Here is a 26,680-nt window from a genome sequence, read left to right on the forward strand (position 1 = left end):
TCTACTGAATGATTTCAGGCCCAGAGAAGATGGCTGTATTTCCAGACTTCTGTGTTTCAGAGCCCATGAAGTGATTTCCTTTAAATTTACTCTTTTTACACCTAATCATATAACTGACCAGTTGACAATGAACCAAACCAGCTGTGAGAAAATGCACCACAAAATGTTTCAAGTTTTTTGATGTAAAGATTTTTTGAGAAGTGCCACCTGCTTTAAATTCACATGCGTATTTCTTTGAAAAATAATGAAAATGTCTAAATTATGTGACAGGCCATTTCTTTACAGTTTCCAAGATTTTAAACAATTTACAAAAATAAAAAGCAATTCTGGTATAATTAATATTTTACACAGCCTCACAACTTTATTTGGCAAGAAGGTGGTAAAATATTCCTGATTAGGTAAAAGTTGGTTAATCACTAAATCAAGTCAATAAACCAAGAATGCCGGCTATCTATCAGGTCCGATACGTGTGGCGTACTGACACCTGCCCCTCCCTGTTCGCTGAATCACTCACTCTCTCTCTCTCTCTCTCTCTGTCAGGTTAAGAAGCTGTTCCGGGTCAAGTTTAGGAGATGAAGTGGTGATCACGTCTGTGGTTAGACTGAATGGGCTGCATTACATTCTTCAGTCTAGAATATTCAATGTTTAACCCTCTGCATAGTTTAGATGCTTTACAAGAGCATGCAACAATGGGAGGTGCCATGGGGAGGCCACTGAAATTATCTGAGGGGAATATGGAAATAAATTACTGCCACCTTTGAAGGATGGTGAGAATAACCCTACAGGCTCTGTCAACATTAAGCAAATGTCATCGAAGAAAGAGATTTGAGACTTGTGACCACCTCTGGAATAGTGACTCGTGCTGGTGGTGGTTCCACGTATGACTGTTTTTTGTCAATTATTTAAAAAAGGAACAAATACCAACCATAAAAGTGGACATACAAAGGAAACATCCATCCATGCTGATGGTGTCCACACCTTGTGTGGTTTCTGTCGCGGGCTCTGGACCGCAAGGAAACAGGATTCTGGGAGAGCCAAGAAATGCTATCGCTTACTTCCAACAATGTGTCATTCAAATAAGTGAAACGTGAGTCTCTGAGGCATCAATACTGAGGCCTTTCAGTTCATCTTAAATCTGGTCCAAGCTCCAGCCCCTGGGTCATGTAGTCCTATCACAAGAAAATTCATTTCTCTTTTCCAGACAGCACAAGCAGCAAACCGCTGACATTTTTTCTTATATGAAGCCAAGTACCTCAACTGTAATAATCACAGACAGCCCGCAGGTATTTTTGTGCCAGTCAGAATCAAGTTTAAGGCAAGTTCATACTTTAATTCTGCTTGATCTTTGTTTGCTGAGAGCGACCACAGTGACACACATGGGTCTGTGACTTCGCATTTCAATTTCTTCACTGTGAGTTATGAGAGTGACTGAGCTTTGTCTGAAAGAGGGGTGGGTGGGTGGGTGGGGGGTGTATTTGTGCCTTTTGCAAGATAAGAGTTGCCTTTCATGAACAGGACAAAAGGTCAGGAGAAAGGAGATGAAGACATAGGGTGAAGATGCAGAATTCAGACCCATGGAAGGTATCTCTCATTACTCGCTCTTCAGATATAGAACTCCCTTTTTTGTGTCTCCAGAGACAACTCTTGTATTTTCACTGAATAAAACCTGAAACTTGGAGGCTCATTAAAACTTTCAAACAGGTTTTCAGATTCTCAATATCTGTTTTATCCTTCCTTTTGTCCATCCAAATTTTTTGACACGCAGGAGTTTAGGGGTGCTGGATGAACAAAACAAGACATTTATAACTGTGTGAAAGCTAAGCTTTTATTCAAGGGACGAATCAATAATAGAATAAACAGGTTGTATGCAGGATAAAGTAAATATTACTGTGGCTTTAAGTGTTATTTCCTCCTGATGTGTTTCTGGCTACAGTCTGGCTCCACTTATACTTCTGTAACGGATAATCCAATTTTTTCACTTTTTATAGATGTCAACACACAATCTCTTATTTACATATCTCACCAATGCCAGAAGTGAGACTCTGCATTTTCAAGATTAATTTTAAAGCATGAAGGTCTCGGGTCAGAACAGCATCAAAGGAACGGCTTCATTAAAACAGACTTAGTGTCCTATTGATATTTTTCACGCCATGCGGCAAAGACTGGACCAGTCATGTGGCCACAAACTGAACTGTTAGAGGTATACATTATGAATACTTGTGAGCTCCTCTTGGTCTCATGGAAAAAGAACAGAGTTTGATATTATCGCTCAAACAAGCTGTTTTGTGGCAACAGTTCATTGCTGCTTTCAAATATAAATGATGTAATTTCCACAGCGACCCTCATGACAACCCTGAGGCCTTTCTAAACAAAGCAACAACACGCTTTATGACACTGAATGCTGCTATGGTCGTTGTCATCACAATATTACTCTGTTCACCAGCAGTCTGAACTAAATTATATCAGTTAATGTTTTTAGCCTAAGAAAAAAATCAAATCTAAGCTTAGTCCTATTTTCTATGGGGTTCTAATCAAACTTTGCTGAGTGTTTTTGGCATCTCTTGGCTTTCACCTTTTCCTCGAGATAAGTTTCTATCAAAGGTAAAAAAAAAAATTTAAATGTGCTTTCGTCACATCGATATCCAAGAAATCTCATCACATTTTCCTATATACAGTAAAATCCACATGTGCTTGACCAGAAATTTCCGAACAGTGAGTTGAAGGAGGGGTATGTGTGACTGCACAGCATGAAATAGATAGGGTGGGGCACGGCGAAGTGAGTCAGGAGTAACTGAAGGCAAAAACCTGTTCAAGTATATTGAACAGCTTCAAAGAAACTCTTTGAATAGCTTAAGTCCAAAAAGACCTACAAGGGCTTTCAAATTTCGGTCTCGAAAATTCGAATGGAGACTTTTCATCCTGTTTGTTCGGGATGTTGTACAGCAGCACAGATCCTGATTTAACAGATTATTCTGCGCCGGTGTCCGCCCACACTGTAACTGCATCCTAAAACAAATCTGCTTCTCTGTATGTTTAAGGAAATAGACTTTAGTCCAAATTGATCTCATACATGTAGGACAACCCCAGGATATGCGATGAACATGTTATTTAAGTGGCATTCCCCTTTAACAGAGACTTCATTTTTACATTTGTATGACAGAACTACATACTGATCCTGTTAAAATGATATTGTGCTGTTCCTGTTAAGTTTAATGCTTCACATTTTATATCTTTCTGTTCATGTGAAACTACATGTAAGTGGGTAAATATATTTAACTGGTTTTATTTCAAAAAGCACATCCAAACATGATTTATCACCCCAAAACATCAATAAATACCTGATGTTATGACATTTGGAAAGTATATCTAATATCTTTATGACGTTCTGTCAACCAATATAATAAATCATTTCTAAGGTTTTAATTCAATTAATTGACCAAGAGATTACCTTAACCTAACTTGAATGTTAGATTATAGTGATTAAACAAAGTTCTGACCACATTAAACGTCATCCTGCAATACTTCAGTGTCTCGTCCATCTGTAGCTGTGTTTCAACAAAACTCAGTAAAAAAAACATCTGAAATCCAAAGAGTCACTTACCGCTTTGGGCATTTTTCTGTCTTTTTTCCGGGCTCTGCGCGAGAAACAGTGAAATAAAAATCAATGTTTCCAGAAAAAAAAGACTTGCGCTCTGTGTGGCTGCGGTTCTCACCGTGCCTTCCTGAAATGAGAGAAAAGAGGAGAAACGAGTTTCAAACACTTCTGCCTTACTTACACCCGGCTGAGGGCAGTTCGACACTCCTGTGGGCGACAACCATCAGGATGAATCACCTCGGAAACCAACAAGTTAACAGCAGCCACCACAAAACAAAAGGCGCTTAACTGACGCCTTCAACATAAGATCAACACGATGCTCATACTCCAAACGTCACACGTCCCTATGGTAGAACAAAGCTTGCTTTCAGGCAAATACAACCAAATCATTCATCCAATTATTACAGCTATTGTTAATCAGTCCATTGAGTATTCGTTCAGTTTGTATCATCCCCTTTAATTCATAAGCAATCAGAACCCGTCCTGTGTGGGATTTTTATGTGACACTAGATAATACAGAAGTATTGTGTTAATTTGAACAAAACCAGATGTTTAAAATGAACATATATATATATATATATATATATATATATATATATATATATGTTTGTTCAATCTAAATCGTGCTTCTAAAAACCAGACTAACAGACCCAGATAATGCAGTCGAGGATCAAGTTTCTCCTGCAAGTATATGCTCAGCTCTACTCAAACGGGCCTAAGCGCTCACACACTCTAAATGTCCATCTTTCTTCAACTTTTAGTTAAAGTAGAAATGAGTAAGTGTATATCAATACTGTTCCTTATCCTTATTTTATAATCGCTTTTATAATTTTATGGAACTGCCATTCCAGTGATTCAAATCTGTTTGCACATTGAACACCAACAACAAGGTCAATTTCTAATTACATTTTTAACAGTATTTCTTCTCAAATCATTCATTGAATCAACTATTCTCCTAATTGTTTAAAAACTTCTAGACATTTTCAGGATTGGTATGGTTTTTGTTTGACAGTGTTTGGACGCTGTTTAACACAAACCAAAAAAAAAAAAAAACGCATGCTATTCGACATTTTAATCTGAAATACAGCACCGGAAGTAACTCATTTTGTCTATGATTGACACAGTTGAATCACCGAAGCACATGAAAGTTAAATTTGGTATTTAACTTGCCTCACCCATTTTACCCATAGAATAAACTCATCGTCTCCACCCGTGTCTGTTGTAGCCTTCTATTATGACGCCTTCTTACGCCAGTAAACCCATACCTCAATTGAGATTTATGGGACCCTTTCATGCCATTATTGCTCTGTGACAAAATCGTTAAGGAATAAAAGAGAAAATGCTGCGCCTTTTTCTAACGAAAAACAATAGCAGTTCTCTGCTATACTGTAACCTTTAGATGTGTTTACAGGGTGTATAAATGTCATAAAGTGATCATGTACAGAGCAGGGAATACTTCCTCGGGATGGTTTTGTTTACGTTGGGTGCACACCCACAGCAACCGGGAAACTACTGAGACCCAGGACACAAAATCAAACTTATCCACCTAAGATCTCATAGTAAAATCGACCGCAGAACTGTTTAAACACCAATGTATTCATCTCGGGTTGTAACAAAGCCTCCCTTTGTGCGGGAGGTTCATCTGCGCTGCAGTCCGCCACATCCTCACCATAATCCCACAACAGGTGTGGGATTCTCCTCTTTTGTGCTGAGCAGCAGAGAGGTGCGCGGAAAAAGTGCAAAAACAATATATTTGAGCATATTTGGGCTGCGCCAGGATATGAGCTCGACACACCGCTGCTGAGTTTGGAGTCTTACCGGAGCTGTTTGGAGATGAGATGATGATTGACCGGCGGTCCGAAACGGGCAGCCGCAGATCTCCGCTCCCTCTGTTCAGTCAGGCGCAATATGGCGCTCCTCCATCTGAGAAAGTGTGCAGGAGCAGTCATTCCCAACAAGGGGTGCGGGGGCCCTGGAGTGGTCTCTGAGGGACTTCCTCACAAAACCAGTCAGTTTTATTATTGCCCCCCCCCCCCCCCCCCTCTTTAAATCTTTAAAAGTTATGTTTGTGAGTTTTATCTTATTCTATAATCAAAAACACATGGCTTAGATGGCTTTCATTTAAAGTCAATAGCAAACCAGCAGTGACGTTGTGAAGCAGCCTGTGAATTTGTCACTTTAATGTGAATCAAAGAATCAAGAAAATTTTACTAAAAATTTCGGATCAAATGGAGTCAAACTAAAAAACAAACTGATAAATTCAAAAAATAAAATAAAATAAAAAGGTGAATGCATTGTTATATTTGTACCTATTACTTTTTCTTTGTCGCTCAAAGCCTTCATGGCTTACACTTGTTAAGGTAGGCCATAAGTAATGAATGTGTTAATTGAATGTGATGAAACCTAACATAACTCAATTAAAGTTCAATAACCGTCATAGAAATGTACTCAAATATTGGATTAAATGTGCATGACTTCTACCTTAAATCTGCTGAGAAAACTGAAACCTGTGAGAATTCAATCATGTGAGCAGCAGCTCTTAATTCATTGTATAAATACACGAAAAGCTCATCAATCAGCTGAGTAAAGACTGGGGCGTCATCTGTCCCGGGCACAGATGCATCACAGCACAAACTTTGACGGGGAAGGGCGCGACATCATCCGCCCGCGTGCTCAACTGAACCGAGGAGGCGCTGCCGGCGATGGGAGGCGTCAAAGGTGAGCCGACCAATGGCACGGCGGGATTAAAATAGACTCGTATATAGCAGAGGTTAGACCTGCTTCTTACCATAACACGAAACCGAAAGGTGATGCGACAATACCCTACACCACTTCTATTATGTAATCTTTTTCAAGTAGCTTCATCTTAGTGATCAGTATCACTGCCCCAATCTGATAATCCCTTCTTGGTGAGCCAACAGGAAATAAAAAATGTGTGAGTTTAAACTGACTCGAAGACACAAACCAAACTACCTCCCCACCTGACTGATATAATAAGGATTTGTAGTTTGAAGGAACACCACTTTGGTTTTAAAAGAAACGAAAGAGCAGCAGGATTCAACCTTAATAACGCTTCTCCTATGGATTGTTCAGGAAGCAGAATAGCATGAGCTTTCAATATGTCTTTCTGGGACATGCAAAACATTCTTGAATTTGCCTGTTACTGCACTTGAATGAACCTTTTGCAGAGTTATGCGAAATGCAAAAAAGATAAAGCCAATAGAAGGCACTTTGAATGGGCCTCTGAATATTTTGAGTTCCTTAAAACCCGTTTCTCGCCTACTCTACTATTATGTGACTCATTCTTTTCAAGATAAAACCTTTCAAAGTGTGCTATATTGTCTGTTTTTCCTTGGTTGGAATGTTTAGAAGCAGGGGAACAGACAGGAACTTTCACCCTGATAAGTTCAAATGGAGAAATGTCAGGAAGTCCCAAAAAACAGACTGTTTTCACTGGCTATCTCAAAAGTGAGAAAAATTAACAATTACAGGATAGTCTTTCTCCACAGCAGGTTCCATTGGAACATTGTACACCCCATCACTGAATAAAAACTGCTATTTTCAAGCTAACAAATTAACCTTCACCCTTATCATGGTATCTCACAATGTTTAATTCAAAAAGTGAAGTCAGACTAATGATAATGGCATCATTGCTAAGGCCCCTGCACAATGTCCCACTTAATGCTGGCATTTTAAACATATTAGATTACCTCTGTCCTCTGATGAATGGATTATTGAGAAAACTCTTACAGGAGCCACGGTGGGAAACACACACACACACACAAAAACAGTGATTCTTACACTTACAAGGACTTTTATTTCATTGTAGACAGCATGAACCCAAGATATTTTACATTGCGTCTCATCATTTTAATTAGATCTCATCTGATACTACCTCGTACCATCCTAGAGTGTGGCTTTTGGACTTATTGCTGATTACAGTCAGGCTGGTTTGTTTTTCATTTTGGTCTGGTGCACTCGGCATCATTAATCTGACCACATGACACTTTCTGACCGTCACGGTCCATCCCAGATTTCTCTGATCCCAAAGTAGTCATGCCTTTAATGAATCCTTTAGTGATATTTTGCACTGTAGAGGGAGAATTACCCAATATATTCCAAATTTCTTTAAGGATGACTGTCTTTGTGCTCCTCAAAGACTCAGCCTCCCATGGCAACTGCTTTAGTAACAAATCAGGATTACACTTTTATCTTATTACAAGATCGAAGCTTTTTTTTAAGAATGTGTTGCAGACCTATTCAACTTATCAAAATGGATGTATAATAACGAGACTGTCGGCAGTGAAATACGTCAAAGTAAATACAAGAATCACTGCATTTTACCTGAACGTTTATAGATTTGGCAAGGTAAAACCAATAAGAATTCCACATTTTAGGGTATCACTGAGACAAATTTGCTGTCTTTGCCCAGAAAATTTGTCTGTAAAAAACAAGGCAACCATCTCTAAGCTCTGCAGATACAGCTGATGTCAACACTCATAAAACAACTCTCCACAAAGTTAAGTCCATGATATGAGCGACACACTGAATACAAACAGAACATATAACATTCCAATGTAGAAATGTAAACAAACATATAAACTCACACTGGTACTGGTATTTTAGTCAATGAAAAACATTTTATTGTTCAGAGACTCTTTATGAGTCAGATCTGTTCGGCTGTGTCTCCAGCACTTTGAACTCCTCCAGTCTTTTCTGTGTGACATCAAGGATGATATCTGAAACAGACAGACCAGATAAACATCTTTCAGATGCATTCTACTCCATGTGCGTAGACGTCATCATGTTAGTGACTCTGTAATGTTCAGAAACAACCACAAGGTGGCACTCAAACTTTGTCTCTGCAGTGATAGGGATGCTTTCAGGGAATTTATCAGCTGATAATCATGTTGATTACCAGCACAGCAGAAATGCTTTTTAAAGTAAACCTAAAATAAAATAATCTACTAGTCTTTAACGTTTTATCCCAATGATTAGTTGGTATCAATTCCCGGCTGGGGCCTTTCTGTGTGGAGTTAGCATGTTCTCCTCGTGTATGCGTGGGTTCTCTCCGGCGTCCTCCCACCATCCAAAAATATGCATGTTAGGTTAATTTGTGACTCTAGAATTGTCCCTGTGTGTGTCTCGTTTGTCTCTGTGTGGCCCTGTGGTGGACTGGCGACCTGTCTGGGGTGTACCCTGCCTCTCGCCAATTATGGCTGGGATAGGCTCCAGCCCCCCCCGCAACCCTACAGCTGGATTAAGCGGGTATAGAAAATGGATGGATGGATTAGTTGGTAAGAACTTGTGGTCACCAAAACATGTGATTTCTTTTGTTTGATCCATGAATGTAATGGAAGCAGGAATATGCAGCTTCTGCAGAATTTTGTACCACTCAAAGAGGGTCTATTGGCGACTGAAATTGACCCCAGGAGTGAGTGTGAGTGATGTTTTTGTCTCATTTGTCTGTGTGGCCCTGGAATGGACGAGTGACCCATCCAGGATGTATCTCAGTGGCAGCTGAGATAGGCTCCAGCCCCCCCTCGCAACTCTGAATTGGATTAAGCAAGTATATGGATGGAAGAATCAAAATATATTTTAAAAAAAACAATGAGAATATCTTACTGTCCAACATTTCTCTCGCTGTGTATCTCTTCTCCAAATTGTTGTTAACCTCAGCCATGAGCCATGGGAAGAAATTAGTCTCAATATCTGAAAATCAGAAGCACAAACGTGTCATAAACGTCACATGAAAAACATTTGTGCAAAGAGTTGTGGGTGCAGTTAGCTCTCGTGTGGCAGAGTGGTGAAAGCTGAAGAGGCTCACCTTTCTGCACAGGGTCATAAAAGTAGCCGTGGCTTCTCAGTGAGGTGAAGACTGCAGGCAGGAGGCCGGCCAAGTACTGCTGGGTGTACGCCCGGGCTGCGATCTTCTCCGCAGTTTCCTTCTCTTTCTTCAGAATCTCCTTTTGCTGGGCAATCCTACGCTCCTGAGATCAAAAGGAACATATTTATAATCAAGCACCAACAAACCCTTTTTATTAAAGCAGCTTCATCTTGCTTTTTAATTTTTGGTGTGTGGTAGTTCATACTTTGAAAAGAAAATCTTGGTTTCAAGGAAATGCAGAAAGAAAACAGCACATAAACATGCATTTATGACAAACTGGCTACTAATATCAAACTAAAGAGGCCTTTAGGTGATGTGTCACATGAATGTTTGGGACTTAGATCAAATTTCAATGCTCAAACACAGAGCCGATCTGTTCCATCAGTCTCCCTGGTAACATGAGCAAACAGCCCATCAAGTAGATTCAGAAGGTAGATTATTGCATACTTTTTCCTCATTGTGGCGTCTCTCCTGCTCCTCAAGCCGCTGCACTTCTGCCAGCTCGTTATTTCGGAGCTCTTCAAAGGCCCTCTGCTGGGCCCTCAGGCAGGCCAGCTCCTCTTCCTCCATCACCTCCAACAGAGACTGTTCGATTGTCTTCCCCACCAGGACCTCCAAGACCGGCTGCACCTCCATGTCAAAGTCGAACAACTGCAGGGGATAATTGAAGGAAGTAATCTTAAAAATTGTTTTTAAACCAACCATTAAACCAGCTAATTGTTTACATGTTCTCTTTCATTAATACCCTTAGCTTCCTATTTCACTTCCATACAGCCGTGAGTAAAAAAAACATTTTCTAAAAAAAGCATTTCTCAAGCTGTCATGAGTGGGGCAAGATGGCTTAATTTAGGTATGTGTAAGATCAGAAGAGGGATTTTTTTTCGAGGTAGTTAAGATTGCCCACCTCTCCCTCCTCTATTTGTGTTTCAGCATCTTTGCCAGATTTGGCAGGAATGAAGAGCGGAGTTGCAGGTTTGTCCATGAACGCATCAGTCTGACACTCAATGTCTGTAGCTACAATTACTTCACTAAGTTCCTCAAGGTAAAGCTCTGAAACAAATATAAAAATGAAAGAGCAGATCAACAAAAACAAGATTTGTGTTGTTCTTAAAAACAAACAGGTGAAAGTTTGCTGCCAGGAGAAGCAGTTTACCTGTTTGTACGTCAATGTGTTGTCTACCCGGCAGGGCTTCAGGAGTCCTGGGTCTGAACTGCTTTCTGGCCCGTTTTCGAGCCATGGCTGCCTTTCTGATCGCCTCTTGTCTTTGTATCTCAGAGGGGTCGAGCTGAGCGGTCTGTCAATAGTGAATGATAACAGTAGATAAAGAAGGCCACAGAAAATCACAGGAAAACAGAGGGTTCATACATACAGTAGACACGATGTGCTGGGCGTAAGTATTTCCTCTGACAACACGACGATCATACATGATGTTTCCATAATTGTGCTGTTCCCTGTAATGTCAGGAAAAAGCACAGTGCGGTTATGCAAATGAGACAAGAACAAAAAACATTCAGACACATACACTGACACAAGCAGAAAAAAGACGATACATGTAACAAGGAGATCACTATAACAGTGTGTCCAAAGCGGGGACTGATAGATTTCAGTACTGTTTCGGAATTATTGTCTAAAAAGCACTGTCATGTTGAAATTGAAGCCCATTTTGACGAGGTAGATGGACTATGCATGACATTTTGAAATTGACTATATCAGTACACCAACAAACAACTTTACCTGTCAAATTAAGCAATGTACTTAAACTACAATAACTCACAAACTCTCTGCATATTTGCATTGTATTTCCTTTGCAAATACACTGCATTACTCTTGTTTAGAAGGATGACGTTACATAGACGTTATAAGCGCATATATATAAATAACATTCTTAGGGAAACGTACTGTTCATAGTGAGGCTCCCTGTATTTGGAGCGGTTCTCAACAGGTCTGGGGCGACTTGAGAAGGTGTACGTTCCATTTGGGTTTCTGTGGCTTTGTGAACCGAAAGCCATCGTTCAGAAACGATCAGACACTTCAGCTACAGTTAACTAACTAACGATAACGCTGACAGGTAACTAGTCAGCGCGTATTAACGCTCAAATAAAAGGGCAGACGCTACCGACTGTTATGCCATCTGCTATAGCAACCGTTTCCAGGAAGTTTAAAAAAAAACGACTGTTACGTGACTTCCTTTCAAATGGATCCGAGCAAATTTTTTAACCGTTTATTTTACCACTGATGGGCTGGCACATTTCATTTACAAATGCAATTCAAAGCGCTTTTCCACATGCATGTAAAGACACACCATGAAACATTATACTCCGAATCAAAAGAACGGAGTAGTTTCAATAGGAAAACTAAGTGTAAGCGAATTAAATAAAATTAAAGGAAGTGCAGACAGGTTTACAGAGGAAATGATCAAATGAAACGGGCATGAAAATTTGAATTATGAAAAGTTGTGGGGAATAAAAAAACTTAAATTATTGTATCATCATGGGGCGCAGTCAAAGCAGGCTGCATCCTTGATTGTCAAAAATAAATCATGTAGCAGCTATGATAGGATTAAGTGTCATGTCGTGTTCGTTTGTCTGAGAGAAGATATACAAACCAATCCAAGTATGATTCAGAATTTATTAAATGGTTCATGGTTCAAGTTACACAGCGCTGTGGACCTCTCTCTGACAGGCAGTCTGATCAGAAAAAAGGGTACCACTCTTTTGCAAAATATACTTTTATACTGCCATACAAATATGATATGAATATTATTGGTCCAAAAGTTGGGAGAAGCTGTGGTTTAGACTTGGCATTCCCTGATTAGGCCTCGGTCCGATATCAGCCTCGCAACCCATCTCTGCTCAATTCAAATGTCTTCTCCCTGTGTGAGAAAAGTCCTCCCTTTCTCCCCATGTCTGATATTTTTCCACTATAGAGGCTTCATCTCACCTGTTTTGGCTCTCTCTGTAAGCATGTAGCAGTTTCTCTCTACACTCAACTCAGTGTCTTTCCTGTTCTGACCTTTCACAGAAAGGAGTGTATCAACTCTGTCTAAGCACAATGCATAAATAATAAAAGGTAATATATTAAACCTTCAACTGTCAATAACAGCCTGCTTTTACTGTAACCTACCTGTTACATACTCCTGCAGTACAAAAAAAACAGGAGTTTTAACAAGGTCCACACCCTACCCACTCGAGGCCAGAGTTTTTTGACAGGTCTGCTGTACAAACCATCCATTTTCTTTCCCCGCTTAATCCGTTGGTCGGGTCGCAGGGCGGCTAGAGCCTATCCCAGCAGTCATCGGGCGAGAGGCAGGGTACACTCTGAACAGGTCGCCAGTCCATCACAGGGCCACACAGAGACAAACAAGACAAACAGCCACACACACGCTCACTCCTAAGGACAATTTTAGAGTCACCAATTAACCTAAGATGCATATTTTTGGACAGTGTGAAGCCAGAGTACCCAAAGAGAACCCACACATACTTGGAGAGAACATGCAAACTCCACACAGAAAGGCCCCAGCCGGGAGTTGAACCTGGAACCCTGCTGTGAGGCGACACTGCTAGCCACCACACCACTGTGCAAACCAGTAATAAGGATTCATTTAAATTTTTTTAATCTTTTGATCTTTTTCAGAAAGAGAATGCTGAAGATTGGACAGGAGGAAGGTGTGAAACATGGAATAAGAATGGGGACAAAACCTCAGAGGGTGAGATTACCAGATCAGAAATGGAGAAAAGAGAGAAAATTACAATTTGAGAACAGAATATGACAAAAAGGACAAGTTCAGAAACAGGGAGCACTGGATGAAGACAGGGAGGCAGATGATGCTGCTGCAGGATTTCAGGCTTTGTATTTTACTCACTGATCATATATATCCCTGTGAAATGAAACATCTTTCAGATGTCATCTCTTAAGACATCTGACACTTAGGGTCAGATATTTGTTAATGTTAAATAGATCAGTTTGCAGGTTTATCAGTAATTAGAATCAAATTTAAGGTAAAATTAATACATGAATGATATGAAAAAAACAACATAAGTTTGTATTCAATGTAATATCAATTAATTCACATTCAGGGCATTATAATCTAAAGTTTTCCCCTAAAGCCTCTACTGTACATTGGCAGAAAAACCAAGCTTTCACACAGAAGGGTCTAAACCTTGGCCATAATGTCTTCCCAGTGACCCTCTGAGGAATATAGCTGTTCCCAGCTTTGAGGATATTGATTTATATGCTTGAAAAGCGTGGCACCACACCTTAACAACTTTTGCATCTTGTTGTCATGAACAAACATGCCCAGATTTGTCCTGATGGGTTGTGCAGAGGCACAACAGAGCCACAAAGTGCCGTGCAATTGTTTTTGTTTTTTTCTAAACCACTTATCATTCGATCTCATCTATGTATGTTTTTGGATCTTTTTTAAAAAATTTCATTCTTATAAAGCGGGCCACATATAGCCGTGCCATGACACTATGTTAAAACATCGTTGTAAAGTTTTCTAGATCAAATGGAGTGCAAAGCACAGGTGCATCAGAGAATTTGGTGAAAAACAGACACACTTTTCTTGTACGCTGTTACAACATATCTCAGTGTTTCTTAGTATAACCTTCTGATGCAAGCACCACTTCCTGTGCAAAAAAGCCAAAAGGTGACAAAGTTGTCCTCCTGTTGCACATCAATATATTATCTCAAAAGCTGTTTCTTCAAAAGAATTTACAGATTTATCTTGAATTTATCATGTCTTTTAAGTTATCACTAGGATGGGCATTCATGTGAGCTCTGATGCAGGCTTGATATGCTGCTTCTTGTTGTTTTTTTTGGATGCCTAAAGTGTACACGAGCAAAGCAAGATTGTGCACTTGAAAACAGATTTGTTTTGCTCACCGAAATGTGGGCAGCACGAGGTGTTTAGTGAAACGCAGAAACTCAGCTCGACACTGGGCCAAACCACACAAAGCATTTTCAGCTGTACAAAAAAGATCGAAACTGTCAGGGAAAAGTAGGACACCAGAATTTATACCAATCTGTATTTGCAAGGACAAAGGTGAGAGCTTTGTGGTGAGAGTGACGACAGAAGTGCCACCTTCTTTTGTCTCCATGTCAGTGATTCAGTTCTGCGTCTTCATTTTACTTACATAACAGGCAAGGTTGATGATTCAAATATAAAAGCAAAGGATCATTATGTAACATTGCCAAGAGAACTGTGTTTATTGACAGCGCAAACAGCTAAATATAACTTCAGCTGGACGAGATCACGATGAAACTACGTCATCTGTTTTTGATCTTTTTCATGAAAGAATAAAGAACTTCTATTCAAACAAGGGACTTCTGCGTTGTTGGACTCTGGGATTTGCTCTCCACTGTGCACGTTGCATTCTTTACGCTTTAGCTGTCCCAAAGCATTACACATTATTAAAAGAGTAAACCGCTTGGCTTGCCAGTGTTTTAGCCTTTTTCTCATTAGTGATGGCCACAATATTACACAACCAGCTGGGCATGCTTCCACACGTCTACCCCTTTTCAGTGCAGTAATGTACACACAACATCATCTTTTCAGTGTGTTAATCCCACTCACACAATCTACAAATTAAAACACTCTGAAGTCACTCAACAAACACAGTGAAGAAGAATTCTGGCTGATGAAAAAAGTGATGCACTCTCTGTGTCAGGAGCTGTGGTGGAGCAGGAGGAAGAAGTATACTTGAAACCTGATTTGATAAATAGTACCTAATATCCATTTAGTTGTGGAATTATTTGAATAATTTATTCTTGATCAAAAGGAGTACAGAAAGTAAATGATCCCATAATGGCTTGACTTTGAGAAGACATCTAAGAAATCTTAGAATTTGTTGTGATGAAGTGGCGAGGGTCTGATAGTGAGGGGTATGTGTGCTGACAGGTAGGGATGAGCAGGTGAATGAGTAGATGTGGGGAGTGTGAGTGCATCTGGTGAAGAGATTTTTTGATTGACCATGATGGAAACATACTGGCACCGAGAAGGGGAATTTTTGAGCACCAAGTAAAAGGTCACTGCAGCGATAGCAAAATATCTAAAAGCAGAGTAAGGGCTAGATAACCAAGATAACTTAGATGCATGCAGACTTTGATAGTCATTCATTTGCCCACTGACCTTTCCTGATAAAGTCATACAACCCACATCCAAATTTACTTTCATCCACCTGTACAGCATTCACTGTAACACTATAAGAATACTATAAGGATGCCTATTTTGGAGCTCACTGAATCATTCTGTAAAGTTAGAACTGTTAAAGTGCGTCATTTAGTTGTTTTAGATCTTAATTTTTTTTCTGTGCTTTCTTCTAATTTTATCTCCTAATGACTAAACATGGACAACTCAGAGAAAATATTTCCCCATTCCCAAGATTTCCTTGAATGAAAGCTACTCAAGTGAAATATATTTGTTTTAATGTTGCTGCTCGCACTGACCCTCCTGCCCTCATGACCTTAAACATGAATCCAAATCAGTCTATAACCAATATAAAATAAAAGAACCAGTTGCAAAGAATTATGGTATAGCATTTTCTCCTTTATCTATTTTTTTTGTTTTTTATGAAGGATTGTTCAGTATTTTCTGTGTTGAGGGTGATAATAAAGGAAGTACTGAAAGTGCCTTCCTCAACATTCAGACAGATCTACTAGCTCTTGTCATGGCTCCCACATTTGACTCTGTTAGAAACTTTCCTAAGCAAGAAAATATAAAAATTCCACGAGAACCCAAAAATGAGTGGAAGTGGCCAGAGACAAAGAGCATTAGAAAAAGAAAAATAGATCAGAAAGCCATCGCAAACGGGCCTTTCTGCAGCGTAAAAAGCGCAAATGCAGTCACTTTTCTTCATGGAAACTGTGCTACATTTCTTTATATTGTTGTCATAAAAACTGCTGTAAAGATGATAATGCTGTTTGCAACATGCAATATTTCTGTCAAGGCACAGCAGTAAAAGTCATTGGATTCCCCCCAGTTATCTGAGAAAATATCTGTACCCTGTTTTTCTGAACACACACTTGACACGTGAGCATTGTTGATACAGAACGTTCTGTAGCACATGTTCACACCGAGGAACTCGTCACACTGAATACACTGGTATGCCACAGAGTGTTCAGCTCTTGCCTTCATTGTCAGTGAAAGATCACAGTGAGCTGAGCGGTAACAATGAACACTGGTGGGAGCTGAAAGCCTGCAAGACCAAAGGTGGCAAATGAGAAGTAAACATACTTCTCATTTGCAGATTAGATTCTCGTTAATGAACAAACTTAAAAGAGGTGTTTCTGTTTAAAATTAAATGCAAATGTAAATTTGAGAGTATTCTTGAGTGGTCTAAGATATCCAATGCAATTGGATCAATTAGTGGATCAATTTTTTTTCAAGTATGACTAACAGCAACAGCAGCATGAATCATTTCTGCTGACCTCTTAAATGTGATTTATCTAATGACTAAATTGAATAGTTTGTGGGGTTTGGACTATTTGGATTGAACAGCAGCTTAAAGGTACTGAATTTAGGATGCTGTACTGGACATTTGTTGGGCTCTGACAGGGAAAAAATGGGGCAGGTGGTCCTTTACTTCAAGAGTACCTGGGTGAAGACAAGATGGTGAACCATGGCAGCAACATGTCAAATGGAATCATGACTTTTAAGAAAAAATAATAGCGCATTTGTGAACGGGTCTTGATTTAAAATTTTAAAGTGACTTTAAAACATTTCTAAAGCCGGTTCACTCCCTTGGACGCTTTGAACATTTTTAAAGAAATGGACCACTGTAAGGCTTTAAAAAGTTTTAGCATATTCACAATGTTTGACCAGTCTATCACTTCTTGAACATTGTGAATGGGCCATGCCCAACTAGAAAAAAGGAATTTTATACACAAAAAGAAATGTAAAAAATGCAATCATGATGGCCTTACAGAACCAACATGACACATGGTATTCCTGTTGCATTTAGTAAACACTGGAAAGAGCACTTGTATTTACTGTAACCACTGTTGATTCACCACCATATATATATATATATATATAAAGTTGACAATAAAGTTGAATCTAATCTATTAACAAAGGTAGGAGCAGTTGACTCATTACATTTTAATAATTTTGGAGATGTTTCTTTACAGGAAATAAAACAAACTACGTTCTCAGTGCTCCTGTGTGTGCAATGTAATTCATCAGAAGGGGCACAAAGGATGGTTGTTCCTATTTCTAACAGTATTATTGACTAAAACCATGCAGCCTCAAGTTTCTGTTCACACCTCACTTTAGAAATTCAAACAGCGATAAGAAGATGTTAAATGAGGTTGAGGCTCAAAATAAATGCACTGGCTCCAACGAAGTACAATTCATATTTTCTAATGACAGTTTTTGATGTGTTTAAACTTTTGTTGATAGTGTGTCAGAGTGCTGTTTATGTTAACATTCAGCAAAGTATGCAAAATTATACTCACTGTCAATCAGTTGCAATTTTTTGATAAGTTAAGTCATCTTGTTGAGGAAGGAAACACTCTTAAACCATTTTAGAAAGGAAGGAAGAAGCGGTGGCATCAGCCCATCACACAGTCACAGACAAGAGGAACAGCAATTCGGAGAAAAACCAAATCCGTCCATGTGACACAGTCTGGTTTCGTTCAGTTTTAGCTTGCAGTATGTACCAGAACATGCTGTTCTCTCAATGAGGTCTCTACTTCTGTTATGCAACACATATAGCAAAGAGAAGTTGTGCCAAGCTAGTAATGTGCTTAATTTACTCCTTAATTCTACCACTAACGAGTTTAATGGAGGAAGAACAAAGGACCACATTCACTTGTGGGGAGCTTACAAAAGAGTTCATAAAAACAAAGACAAAAGACACTTCTTTACTTTTTGAAAGTTTTATTGTTTTGTTTACCTTCCTTTTTCTCTTGTGCTTATCTTAAACCATTTATGATTTAGTTTCAAGAGTCTAACAGATCCTTTGACAAACATTACACATCTCTATCAATTGCTGTTTCACTTTATTTACAGTTTAGCATACAAATAAGAAAAGCATAGTTACTCATCCTAAAAGTGCTTTTAGTGTAGTGGGAGAAGAAGACCATGCAAAGTGAAGTGCATTCACAAAAAGCAAAAAAAAAAGAAAACATAGAAACTCATAGCATATTTATCCAGGGACCTGTGTTTATAGCTTCATTGTGATAGATTAAACATCTATCGTAGTAACTACATATAATGTAATATCCGTACTTTTAATAGCACTACTAATAATATGCAACCACACAGGCAGCACATGACTGACATTCATTCAAGGTGAACCTGTAAAAAACTAAAGATTTTGTGAGCTTTTTGTACATTTACAAAGACTAACATGAAAACAGATCTGTTCAGTGGGCACAGCTGTGACAATCATTTGAACAGTCATAAGTAAGAAAACTTGCTACTTAAAAGAAATTAAGCAATCCAGCTGTATCAAACGCAGTATGTATGTGAGCATTTTAAATCCATGACTGAAGCCGCTGAGGAAATCAAAGAAACTGCCAGCTCGGAGGACTGGATTGGTGCTCTCAGCTGCACCTAGTGATACCATACTGTGCGCTTTTTATGCCTTTCAGAAATGCTTTGTGTAACTTAAATCCAATTTGTAATACCTTTACAAGGTAGATCAGACATAAGACTCCTTGGCGTAAGAAAGCTCTTCAAACACAGGATGGCTGCATCTCCGAGACACAACTTCGTGCTGGCCTGCGGATACAGACTCGGACATGGCTCTCTGGCGGAAAGGCTGCCGTTGCTCAACAACATTGTCCTGTGCTGTTTGAGCAAAGCAGTCCTGGTTGTATGAGTACTGTTTGACAGAGCAGGCAGTTGAAAAGTCATAATTTACAGAGGAAGGGCGGGACCTCCTCTCCAGCGTTACTGCGTCTTGTACAGTCATTGAGCTATAATGTGGAGGAAGGCCTGCATTCTGCACAGCCTGCTCATATGATGGAGGCCTGCAGGGCATCTTACTGTCTACCATCTTAAACACCTCAATTGCAGATAGAGGACGTTGCTTGGGAAGCTCAGCTGAGGGATCTGCCTCACTCTGGGAGTCTTCCTGGAGTGTCTCACAGGGGAAAGAGTTTTCTTTCTGAGAGTCTTTCTTCAGACTGCTCCTGCTGAAAGCTCCTAAGCTCCTGGTCCTCATTAGGACTTTAGAGGCTACTTTCATGGACTGTGATCGCTTCTTCTCAACTGAAACTGGTCTGCCATTGTCAAGCTTAGCTTTTGTTGCCACTGAGGGCTGATTGGTGATGTTTGTCCTCCTGGTGCATCCTGGTGACCCCCCTGGGGAGCTGGTAAAAACTGAGCCCTCTGACTGGTTTGAGGCGGAGCTCTCCAAAGACGAGCACGAGCAGTCCTTACCCATGTAGGGCAGCGGATCCATGTTGGAGCTGCTGTTCAGTTTTGGGAAAGACAAAACAGACTGGGCTCCACCTCGACTTTTGAGCAAGAAGGAGTCATCAGATATCTGCTTTTTTAGAGGCTGCTCATCAAAGTCTTCCCTCTCCACAGAGCAGTCGTCATGGCTTCTAGCGTGGCCTCTCAAGTTCTCAAGATCAGCTGAGCGGAGGATGATGGGCTCAGAGCAGCGGCGGCTGAAGGATGACTTTGTGGGGAAGGCAGCATCAGATTGCCATGACGAGGTGGTTGTGCTAGGACTCAGAGAGGAATATGAGGAAGATGAACCGCATTCCCCATGGGTAGACCTGATCTTCTCTCCTGCCTCTATATCTCCATCTGGGTCTGTGCTGTCATACGCAGAGTCATGATGTAGCGAAGACAGAGAGTCTATGGGGTGGGAGAAGGAAGACATGATTAGCCTCTCCTTATTCATATTTTACTCAAAACCAGTTCAATTTATGTTTTTCTCTAAAAGAGGTTTATGTTCTAATAAGATAAAATGTATTCGTCTCTCTAGTCCCTAAATAAAGATATTTACAAACATTTGAATTACTCGTTACTTTACCTTCATCAGTATGCAGCAAATTCGGGATATTTTCTCCAAGAATCTCATAATTCTCCATCAGGAACTGAGTTAGCTCTGTGACCTGCAGCAAATCAGAAAGGTATTGTGATGAGTACATCAAAGTGAAAATTAGATCATGAATTTTGATAAAATCCAGACACAATTCAATGCTTCGGGTTGGACCTGATAAGCTTTTTTTTATTAGCACTTACAAGTCTGCGCAAGTGCAGTCTAACTTGTGAAACCTGAGGTTTTCTGCATTGTGAACCACAAAGCTTCAAAGCACCAAAAGTGAGAAAGCATATTCATAACAAGAGTTTTTACCTTCTGCATCTTTTCCCTCTGCCCATCTAGCGGAGTGTCTTCCAGCTGCAGCAGCGTGGGGCCGATGCACACTGCCAGATTGTAGGCATCCATCTTGTTGATGTCTGCGCTCTCGAGGATGTGGTGCAGCACGCAGATTAGGTACTGCAGGAGGAGTTTGTTGGACCCCGGGAGATCATCTACCACCCTGGTTCGCGGGCAGAATAAAGAGGAAGGAAAAAAAAAAAAAAACAGGAAGAAGATTAGATTGGCGCTCTTTGACTGGTTTTGAATTTCTTCCCTTTTTTTAAACCAAAGGCAGACTAAAAATGAGAAGTGTCTTGTATTCAGCCCACAGAAAGAGGATATTTGGAATGCTCAGAAAAAGAACAAAAAAATCCCCATTCCTGCTTTTAACTACATAACCATTCGTGGAAAAAACAGATGCTCTTTACATACAAATGCCACATATTCTAAAAGTGAAAAATGCGAGCACAGTAAATGTCACTGACTACTCATTAACAGCTATTGATTGCTTACTTTGTGACTTCCAGAGTTCTCTGCTGGGTGTCTTCATTGTCAAGAGCTGTCATCCACTTGTCATAAAGTCCAGACCTCAGCAGGCTGCCAGGAAGCTCCTTCAGAAAAGTCTATAAACCAGAAGCAGACAGTGGTGAGGCTTATTGTTTATTCTCAAACAAACTCAGATATGCAATCAATATACAAGTCTGTAAGTGCTGACTTAAACAAATCTGTGTGATGCATTTCTAGTTAATTATGATGAATATTGAAAAAAAAACATAATTGATGACTTTAGCTGTTAGTCACTTTATGTATTCAGTAGTTTAAGCATAATTTGATACTAAAAGTAAAGGTACACAAGCTACTTTGCCTTAAGCAAAGCATAAGAGTGATGTAGTTGCAGGAGGTACACGCTGTTGTTGTGGCCGAAGTGGTCGTGGTTAGTAAGACTAGTAATATTACTCATGTATTTTACAGATGAGTGGTAAAGGTAATATAAATGTGCTTTTATGAATCTCTGCTGTAAGATTTTCTGACTCATCGAACAGGTAAAGAAACTTACTTTGAGCAGTCCCACAATCAGAACGACAGGCTGACTGTCCAAATCCACCTCTGCACCACTGTTGAGCTGCTCTTTGATGTCCTTCATATTCTTGCTGTTGCACGTCTTACGAAACACCCCCTCAGTAGATGGACCTCTCTTCCTCAGCAACACCAACAGATCCTAGTTGATGAGAGGAGACAGAGGAGCAAGCATGAGGCAGGGTAGGATTAGGATACAAAAAACGAAACAGGCTCTGTGTGTGTTTGTATGAGTGCATTTTGGGTTGAGACTGATAAACATGGAGCTCATGTGCTTGCATGGATAAATGCATGCATAAATGAAGGGTAAAAGATCAGCTAATTTGGGGTTTGTTCATTATTCAGGGAAACAGAATAACTGTCTATCCTCAAGCATTTTCCTACTTCATACATTTAAACAACCGAGACACAAAAGGGGGAAATGACACACTTTGGTTCTCGGAGAGAACCGACTTAATCCACCCACTTGGAAAATAAATCTGAAATGAAAATTAACTTACTGTAATTGGTTTGGGAAGTGAGTAGTCATCTGGACATATCTTGCTGAGGGGCTGTCCGAACAGCTGAGTCTTGGTGTCCGTGTCTGTCCGGCATGCTTTACTGGTGGAACCCTTTCTGAGCTTCATTCTGTTCCTCACCAGGTTCCATCTGGTTTCTAATGGAAGCAGAAAGGTTGCAACCATCAATATATTTTGTTCAAATAAATTATTTTGAGTTAGTGCAAACCTGCAATAAGTAAAGATGTGCAAGAATCAAAACCTAAATGCCAACATAACACGATTTCCTTCACTTGTTCGATTTAATCAGTAGGTAGATTTGCTTTTTCTGCCTGTGGTTTTTCTCGTGGTCTCAATGCATACTCAATGGGGCCCTCCCTCCAGCAAAACTGGCACTCTTAGAGATGTCTGCAAAACCAGACACTTTCAAACTCACCAATGGGCTGCATCAGCCTCTCCTCTTGATTGTTCAACTGCTTTGACAGCGCAGAGATCTTTGCATCGCCCTGGCAACAAAATAAAGAAAAAGTGATGTGGTGACAAGCTCACAAAAGGGAACATGAGCACAAAAGCAGAAGAGGAAGAGGATGTCTTTTTTCCTAACCCGCCTGTGCCACACACCCCTCAGTCAACATGCTTACTAACACGTGAATGAGTTAGAGTGATATAATCAGACTACAAATTAAACAATCTGTACGATTTATCATTATCCAACACGGGTACATTTTTCATAGTGCAGTTTAACAGCATGTTTATTTTTGCAGCTACACTCTTTTCTGAAGTTTTACTGTATATTCTTGCAGCGTTAAACAGAGAGGTGCAGATGTCTTCAACCAACAGTTTAACAAGAAGTCAGCAACTTGGAGATTTTACCTACCTCAAGTGGAAGCTCAATTAGTTGCTCCATGCCACCTCCTGTTTTAGTCTACAAGAGAGGGGGAAAAGGAGAAAGAGAAATATTATTGAATAACAGCTCCTCTGTAGTCTTTTCGTCTCAGCTAGTTGTGCTAGTGTGGACAGTTAGAAACTTACCGCGATGCTGCCACTCAACACCTTCATGAGGACGTCTGGAGGTGAAGAAGAACAACCAGTCCTCGCTTTTGAGTCGTTAATTTTTCTGTGATGAAAAAAATAAATTTGCTTAGAATTTGTAGGATTTGTCTTAAGAAAGTTTGCAATCTCTCAAAGTATTTGCTTTTTTTATTGTTTTCATTTCTGTTTGTTATTTGAAATTTGAGGGATTAAACAAGAAAATTGGTTAACCAAAATGGAACGATGTACTCTTACAATCTACAAAATTAAACAGGATCATTCAGGTTCAAAGACACCCTCTTGTTTTTATCTATCATCTTATCAGAATTGATGATCATGAAAGGCTACTTTTTCCCATTTCATTTAAAACTTGATAACAGGAGATGTGTTGATCTGTATTTGTGCAGTGTAACTACATCACAAGGCAGAATAGATCCGAGTATTTACAATGTACCTCAAGTGCAGTTAAACCTATAGCAACAGTAAATGAAAACGTATGACAGTCTGTTGATTTAAGCTTTGTTAAAAAGAATGTTATTTTTCTTACCTGTGAAGAGTATCTAACCAGCGTTCTTTCACCTCAGGCGAGCTGTGGGTGAAATAACAGCATGGTATGAGTTACTAATCCACACAGTTTCAAACAAGCTATCAGATGACAGTGGGAGGAATGAGACTAGGCTTGCACCCACAGTCTCTTTTAACAACTCTGGTGGAAAGTGTAGCACAGTCATGGGAACAGGAAGCAGCGTCACGGCGTGCCCCAAACCAGACACCTTCCACTTCCTCCTTGACTTGCTGTCGAATTGCTGTAGCTTTATGTCCATCAGTGGAAACAGGACGACAACACAGATGCACAAGCCTACGTGTGCACCTGTAAGGCTTTACCCATGATAACCTAATTTCATGCCTGCCGTTGCTGGTTTTTTTGGGCATAAAAAGTGTCACAACAAGCGAGCACGAGGTTCCTCGTAGGCTCCACGGACGTCTCCGTGTGAAACTTTCACAGAGTGAATCATTGCCAAAGTCTCAATCAAGTATCCATTCAGAAAAAGGCTTCTCATTTTTAAACAAAGCAATTCAAAACTCATCTGGGTATTAATCAGCTTCTTGGAATACGATAATGGGCGAAAAACAGCCTCAAGGTTTGATTGTACTGATTTTGCGAGAAACGTGGGAGTCAATGAATAACACAAATGAGGCATTTGTTATGTGGTGCCATTTTAGTGCCTTTGATCAGAAATTCCAAGCAGAGAAAAATGTACACTCATTCCCTTTCAGCCAATGACACTGTCTAAACATGATAAATGAGAAAGGTTTCTCTTACTGTAAAGGTCAGTATTTCTTTATAAAGTCAGCTGATGACATGAGAGTTTGGCTTCCAGCTCCACACTTCCTAATTTTTAAGGCTTTTTGTCTTGTGATGCTTCAGTGACAACTTTCTCTTTGCTACTTCTTTGTTTTACGGAAGGCCACAGATCACATGATCATTTACTATATGTACAGATATTCAATGGAAAGCCTTAGATTTCATCGACCTAATGACTTGCAAAAAAACGTCTCTGCATGTCTTTTTTGCTAACATCTTTTTTCTTTCAGTGTGGCCCTACAGGCAGCAAAATCTACTATTGGCATCTCTTAAAATTGATTTTTAAGAATCAAATGTGTAGCAGTCTGTCTAGGTGGTAGATAATCTTTTTAAATACTACACAATATCCCTGTAGATAGGGCAGGACTTACAAATGAAACAACAAGGCTTATAGCGCTCTATCTCTCTTAAAAATATGTAAAATCAAGAAGTCTAATTATATGTTTGGAGTTAAAAGCATGATTAGGATATATATTGTAAAAATAACAATCACATGCAGCCACACGCATATGTGTTAATGCTAAAGACGTTCATATGTCTTTGAATCAACACTTTTTGTGTTGCTGTTTGCATGTGAGTCATCTTCTGTGTGTCTTCTCACCGGAAACCCACTAAACAAAAAGTCAGAGCCCAGGCCAGAACGAGAGTCAGCCTGAGGTCAATATCCCCAATCATTCTGTCGTCCTCCTCCTCCTCCGGCTCGTCCTCAAAGCCGCAGAGCCAGATGTCCTCCAGGTTCACTCTGTGCTTCAGACGATAGCTGGCGGTCGACCTGTTTGGAGAGAAGCCAAATAAAAGCAACGCCCCTTTAGATAGTCTTTCTGATATATTTAGTGTGTTTTCAATAATTACAGTGCAGATTTCAGTCCCATAGATTTATGTCTCAGTGATTTGTGTATTTCCTTCTTTGTTCAATTTTACAGAGTCATTTATGGGTAATACAGAAACAGACAGCATTTCTGCTTACAAGCAACAGGTTTTTGTTTGTTGTGAGAAAACCGAAGGGCATACATTAATACATTATCATGTAAAAGCCTGTTTTAAACCTTCTGAACACCCCCCAAACATTTAGATGGAAGATTGATTTCTGTACTGTGTACAAAACTATGGTGGCCAACAATGGTCAGGGCAATGACACAGAAATTTGCTCATATGATTTTGTGAACAATTGTTGATTGTTCACATTTCTGAATAGAAAAACTAGTTCAATAACTTTACTACGGAAAAATAAATGTCCCAGGTGACTGAACTCCATTATTGTTCTCTGAAGGCTGTACAGTGATGGATTCTGAATAAATTGCCTTTGTAAGTGGTTCAAACACAGCCTCAACGAAAGGTGAGTAGTGAATCATTAGAGGGAGGAATCATTATTTTCCCACCACACCCCCATACAGCCACACTTCAGTTTTAAAAAGCATTTGAGCATGACCTTGCGGACCTCTACGTGTTTGCAGCTGAGGCCTGCTGAGCAGGTCCTGGTGTGCCAGAAGATTAGAAGAAAAATCTCAGAGATGAAGGACAAAAAGCACTGATCTGAGGGATTTATGAGGTTTCATAGTGCACCAATTTAAAGAGAGAAGTGACTCACCGAGCAGCTTTAATTATAGAAAGCAAGTGAGAACTAAACACAAACAGATCGATGACCAATGTGCATTGTTTGTCTACAGAGCTGTTATTTACACTTTGGTTTATAGACATCTTTTACAGTTTTTCTAAATTGCAACCAGTACTGTTTGTATTGAAAGTCAAGTGGTAAAACTACACAGGGCCATTTAATCACTATTTAATCACCAAATGGAAGTAATAGTTAAAGATTACACCACTTAAATGTGACTCTAATAAGCCATTGAACTGGAACCGTCCACATGTGACTTGTTGTGTGCCAAACTAAAATCCAAAATGAA

General features: G+C 39.8%; 3 protein-coding genes across 4 annotated transcripts in view; all 3 read right to left on the reverse strand.

The window, feature by feature from the left end:
* ezrb (ezrin b) overlaps positions 1-5,485 on the reverse strand; it is a 32,963-nt gene extending 27,478 nt beyond the window's left edge. Inside the window, exons 1-2 of one of the 2 annotated variants that reach the window (XM_072362891.1) lie at positions 5,414-5,485; positions 3,602-3,722 (exon numbers count right to left, since the gene is read on the reverse strand). In XM_072362891.1, the coding sequence (XP_072218992.1) occupies positions 3,602-3,613 (12 nt within the window). In that variant the 5' untranslated portion in view covers positions 3,614-3,722; positions 5,414-5,485. Of the gene's footprint in view, positions 1-3,601; positions 3,812-5,413 lie in introns of those variants that run through there. The other variant, XM_072362890.1, reaches the window with a different exon arrangement.
* A 2,640-nt stretch (positions 5,486-8,125) lies between these two features.
* On the reverse strand, positions 8,126-11,564 carry rsph3 (radial spoke head 3). The gene is made up of 8 exons (XM_072362339.1): positions 11,383-11,564; positions 10,853-10,934; positions 10,636-10,777; positions 10,387-10,532; positions 9,930-10,133; positions 9,423-9,585; positions 9,221-9,307; positions 8,126-8,334 (listed from the first exon to the last, which is right to left on the reverse strand). Exons 1-8 carry the CDS (start codon positions 11,490-11,492, stop codon positions 8,255-8,257), a joined length of 1,014 nt encoding a protein of 337 aa, XP_072218440.1. The 5' UTR covers positions 11,493-11,564; the 3' UTR covers positions 8,126-8,254.
* Positions 11,565-19,031: 7,467 nt separating this feature from the next.
* Positions 19,032-24,083, reverse strand: tagapb (T cell activation RhoGTPase activating protein b). The gene is made up of 10 exons (XM_072362304.1): positions 23,958-24,083; positions 23,411-23,495; positions 23,256-23,303; positions 22,815-22,884; positions 22,382-22,536; positions 21,862-22,023; positions 21,318-21,427; positions 20,799-20,985; positions 20,475-20,556; positions 19,032-20,296 (listed from the first exon to the last, which is right to left on the reverse strand). Exons 2-10 carry the CDS (start codon positions 23,435-23,437, stop codon positions 19,128-19,130), a joined length of 2,010 nt encoding a protein of 669 aa, XP_072218405.1. The 5' UTR covers positions 23,438-23,495; positions 23,958-24,083; the 3' UTR covers positions 19,032-19,127.
* Between the last annotated feature and the right edge of the window lie 2,597 nt (positions 24,084-26,680).

This window comes from Leuresthes tenuis, unplaced genomic scaffold (genome assembly GCF_036924035.1).
Source record: "Leuresthes tenuis unplaced genomic scaffold, fLeuTen1.0.hap1 SCAF_13, whole genome shotgun sequence".
NCBI lineage: Eukaryota > Metazoa > Chordata > Actinopteri > Atheriniformes > Atherinopsidae > Leuresthes > Leuresthes tenuis.

Coding starts and splice junctions, on each gene's coding strand:
- rsph3 (XM_072362339.1), bottom strand. CDS start 11,492: ATGGCTTTCGGTTCACAAAGCCACAGAAACCCAAATGGAACGTACACC. Junction 10,533..10,635: donor ACACATTGACGTACAAACAG/GTAAACTGCTTC, acceptor TATTTGTTTCAG/AGCTTTACCTTGAGGAACTT. Junction 9,308..9,422: donor TTATGACCCTGTGCAGAAAG/GTGAGCCTCTTC, acceptor TCTGATTTTCAG/ATATTGAGACTAATTTCTTC.
- tagapb (XM_072362304.1), bottom strand. CDS start 23,437: ATGAAGGTGTTGAGTGGCAGCATCGCG. Junction 22,537..22,814: donor GAGGCTGATGCAGCCCATTG/GTGAGTTTGAAA, acceptor TGCTTCCATTAG/AAACCAGATGGAACCTGGTG. Junction 21,428..21,861: donor TGATTGTGGGACTGCTCAAA/GTAAGTTTCTTT, acceptor TCTGGTTTATAG/ACTTTTCTGAAGGAGCTTCC.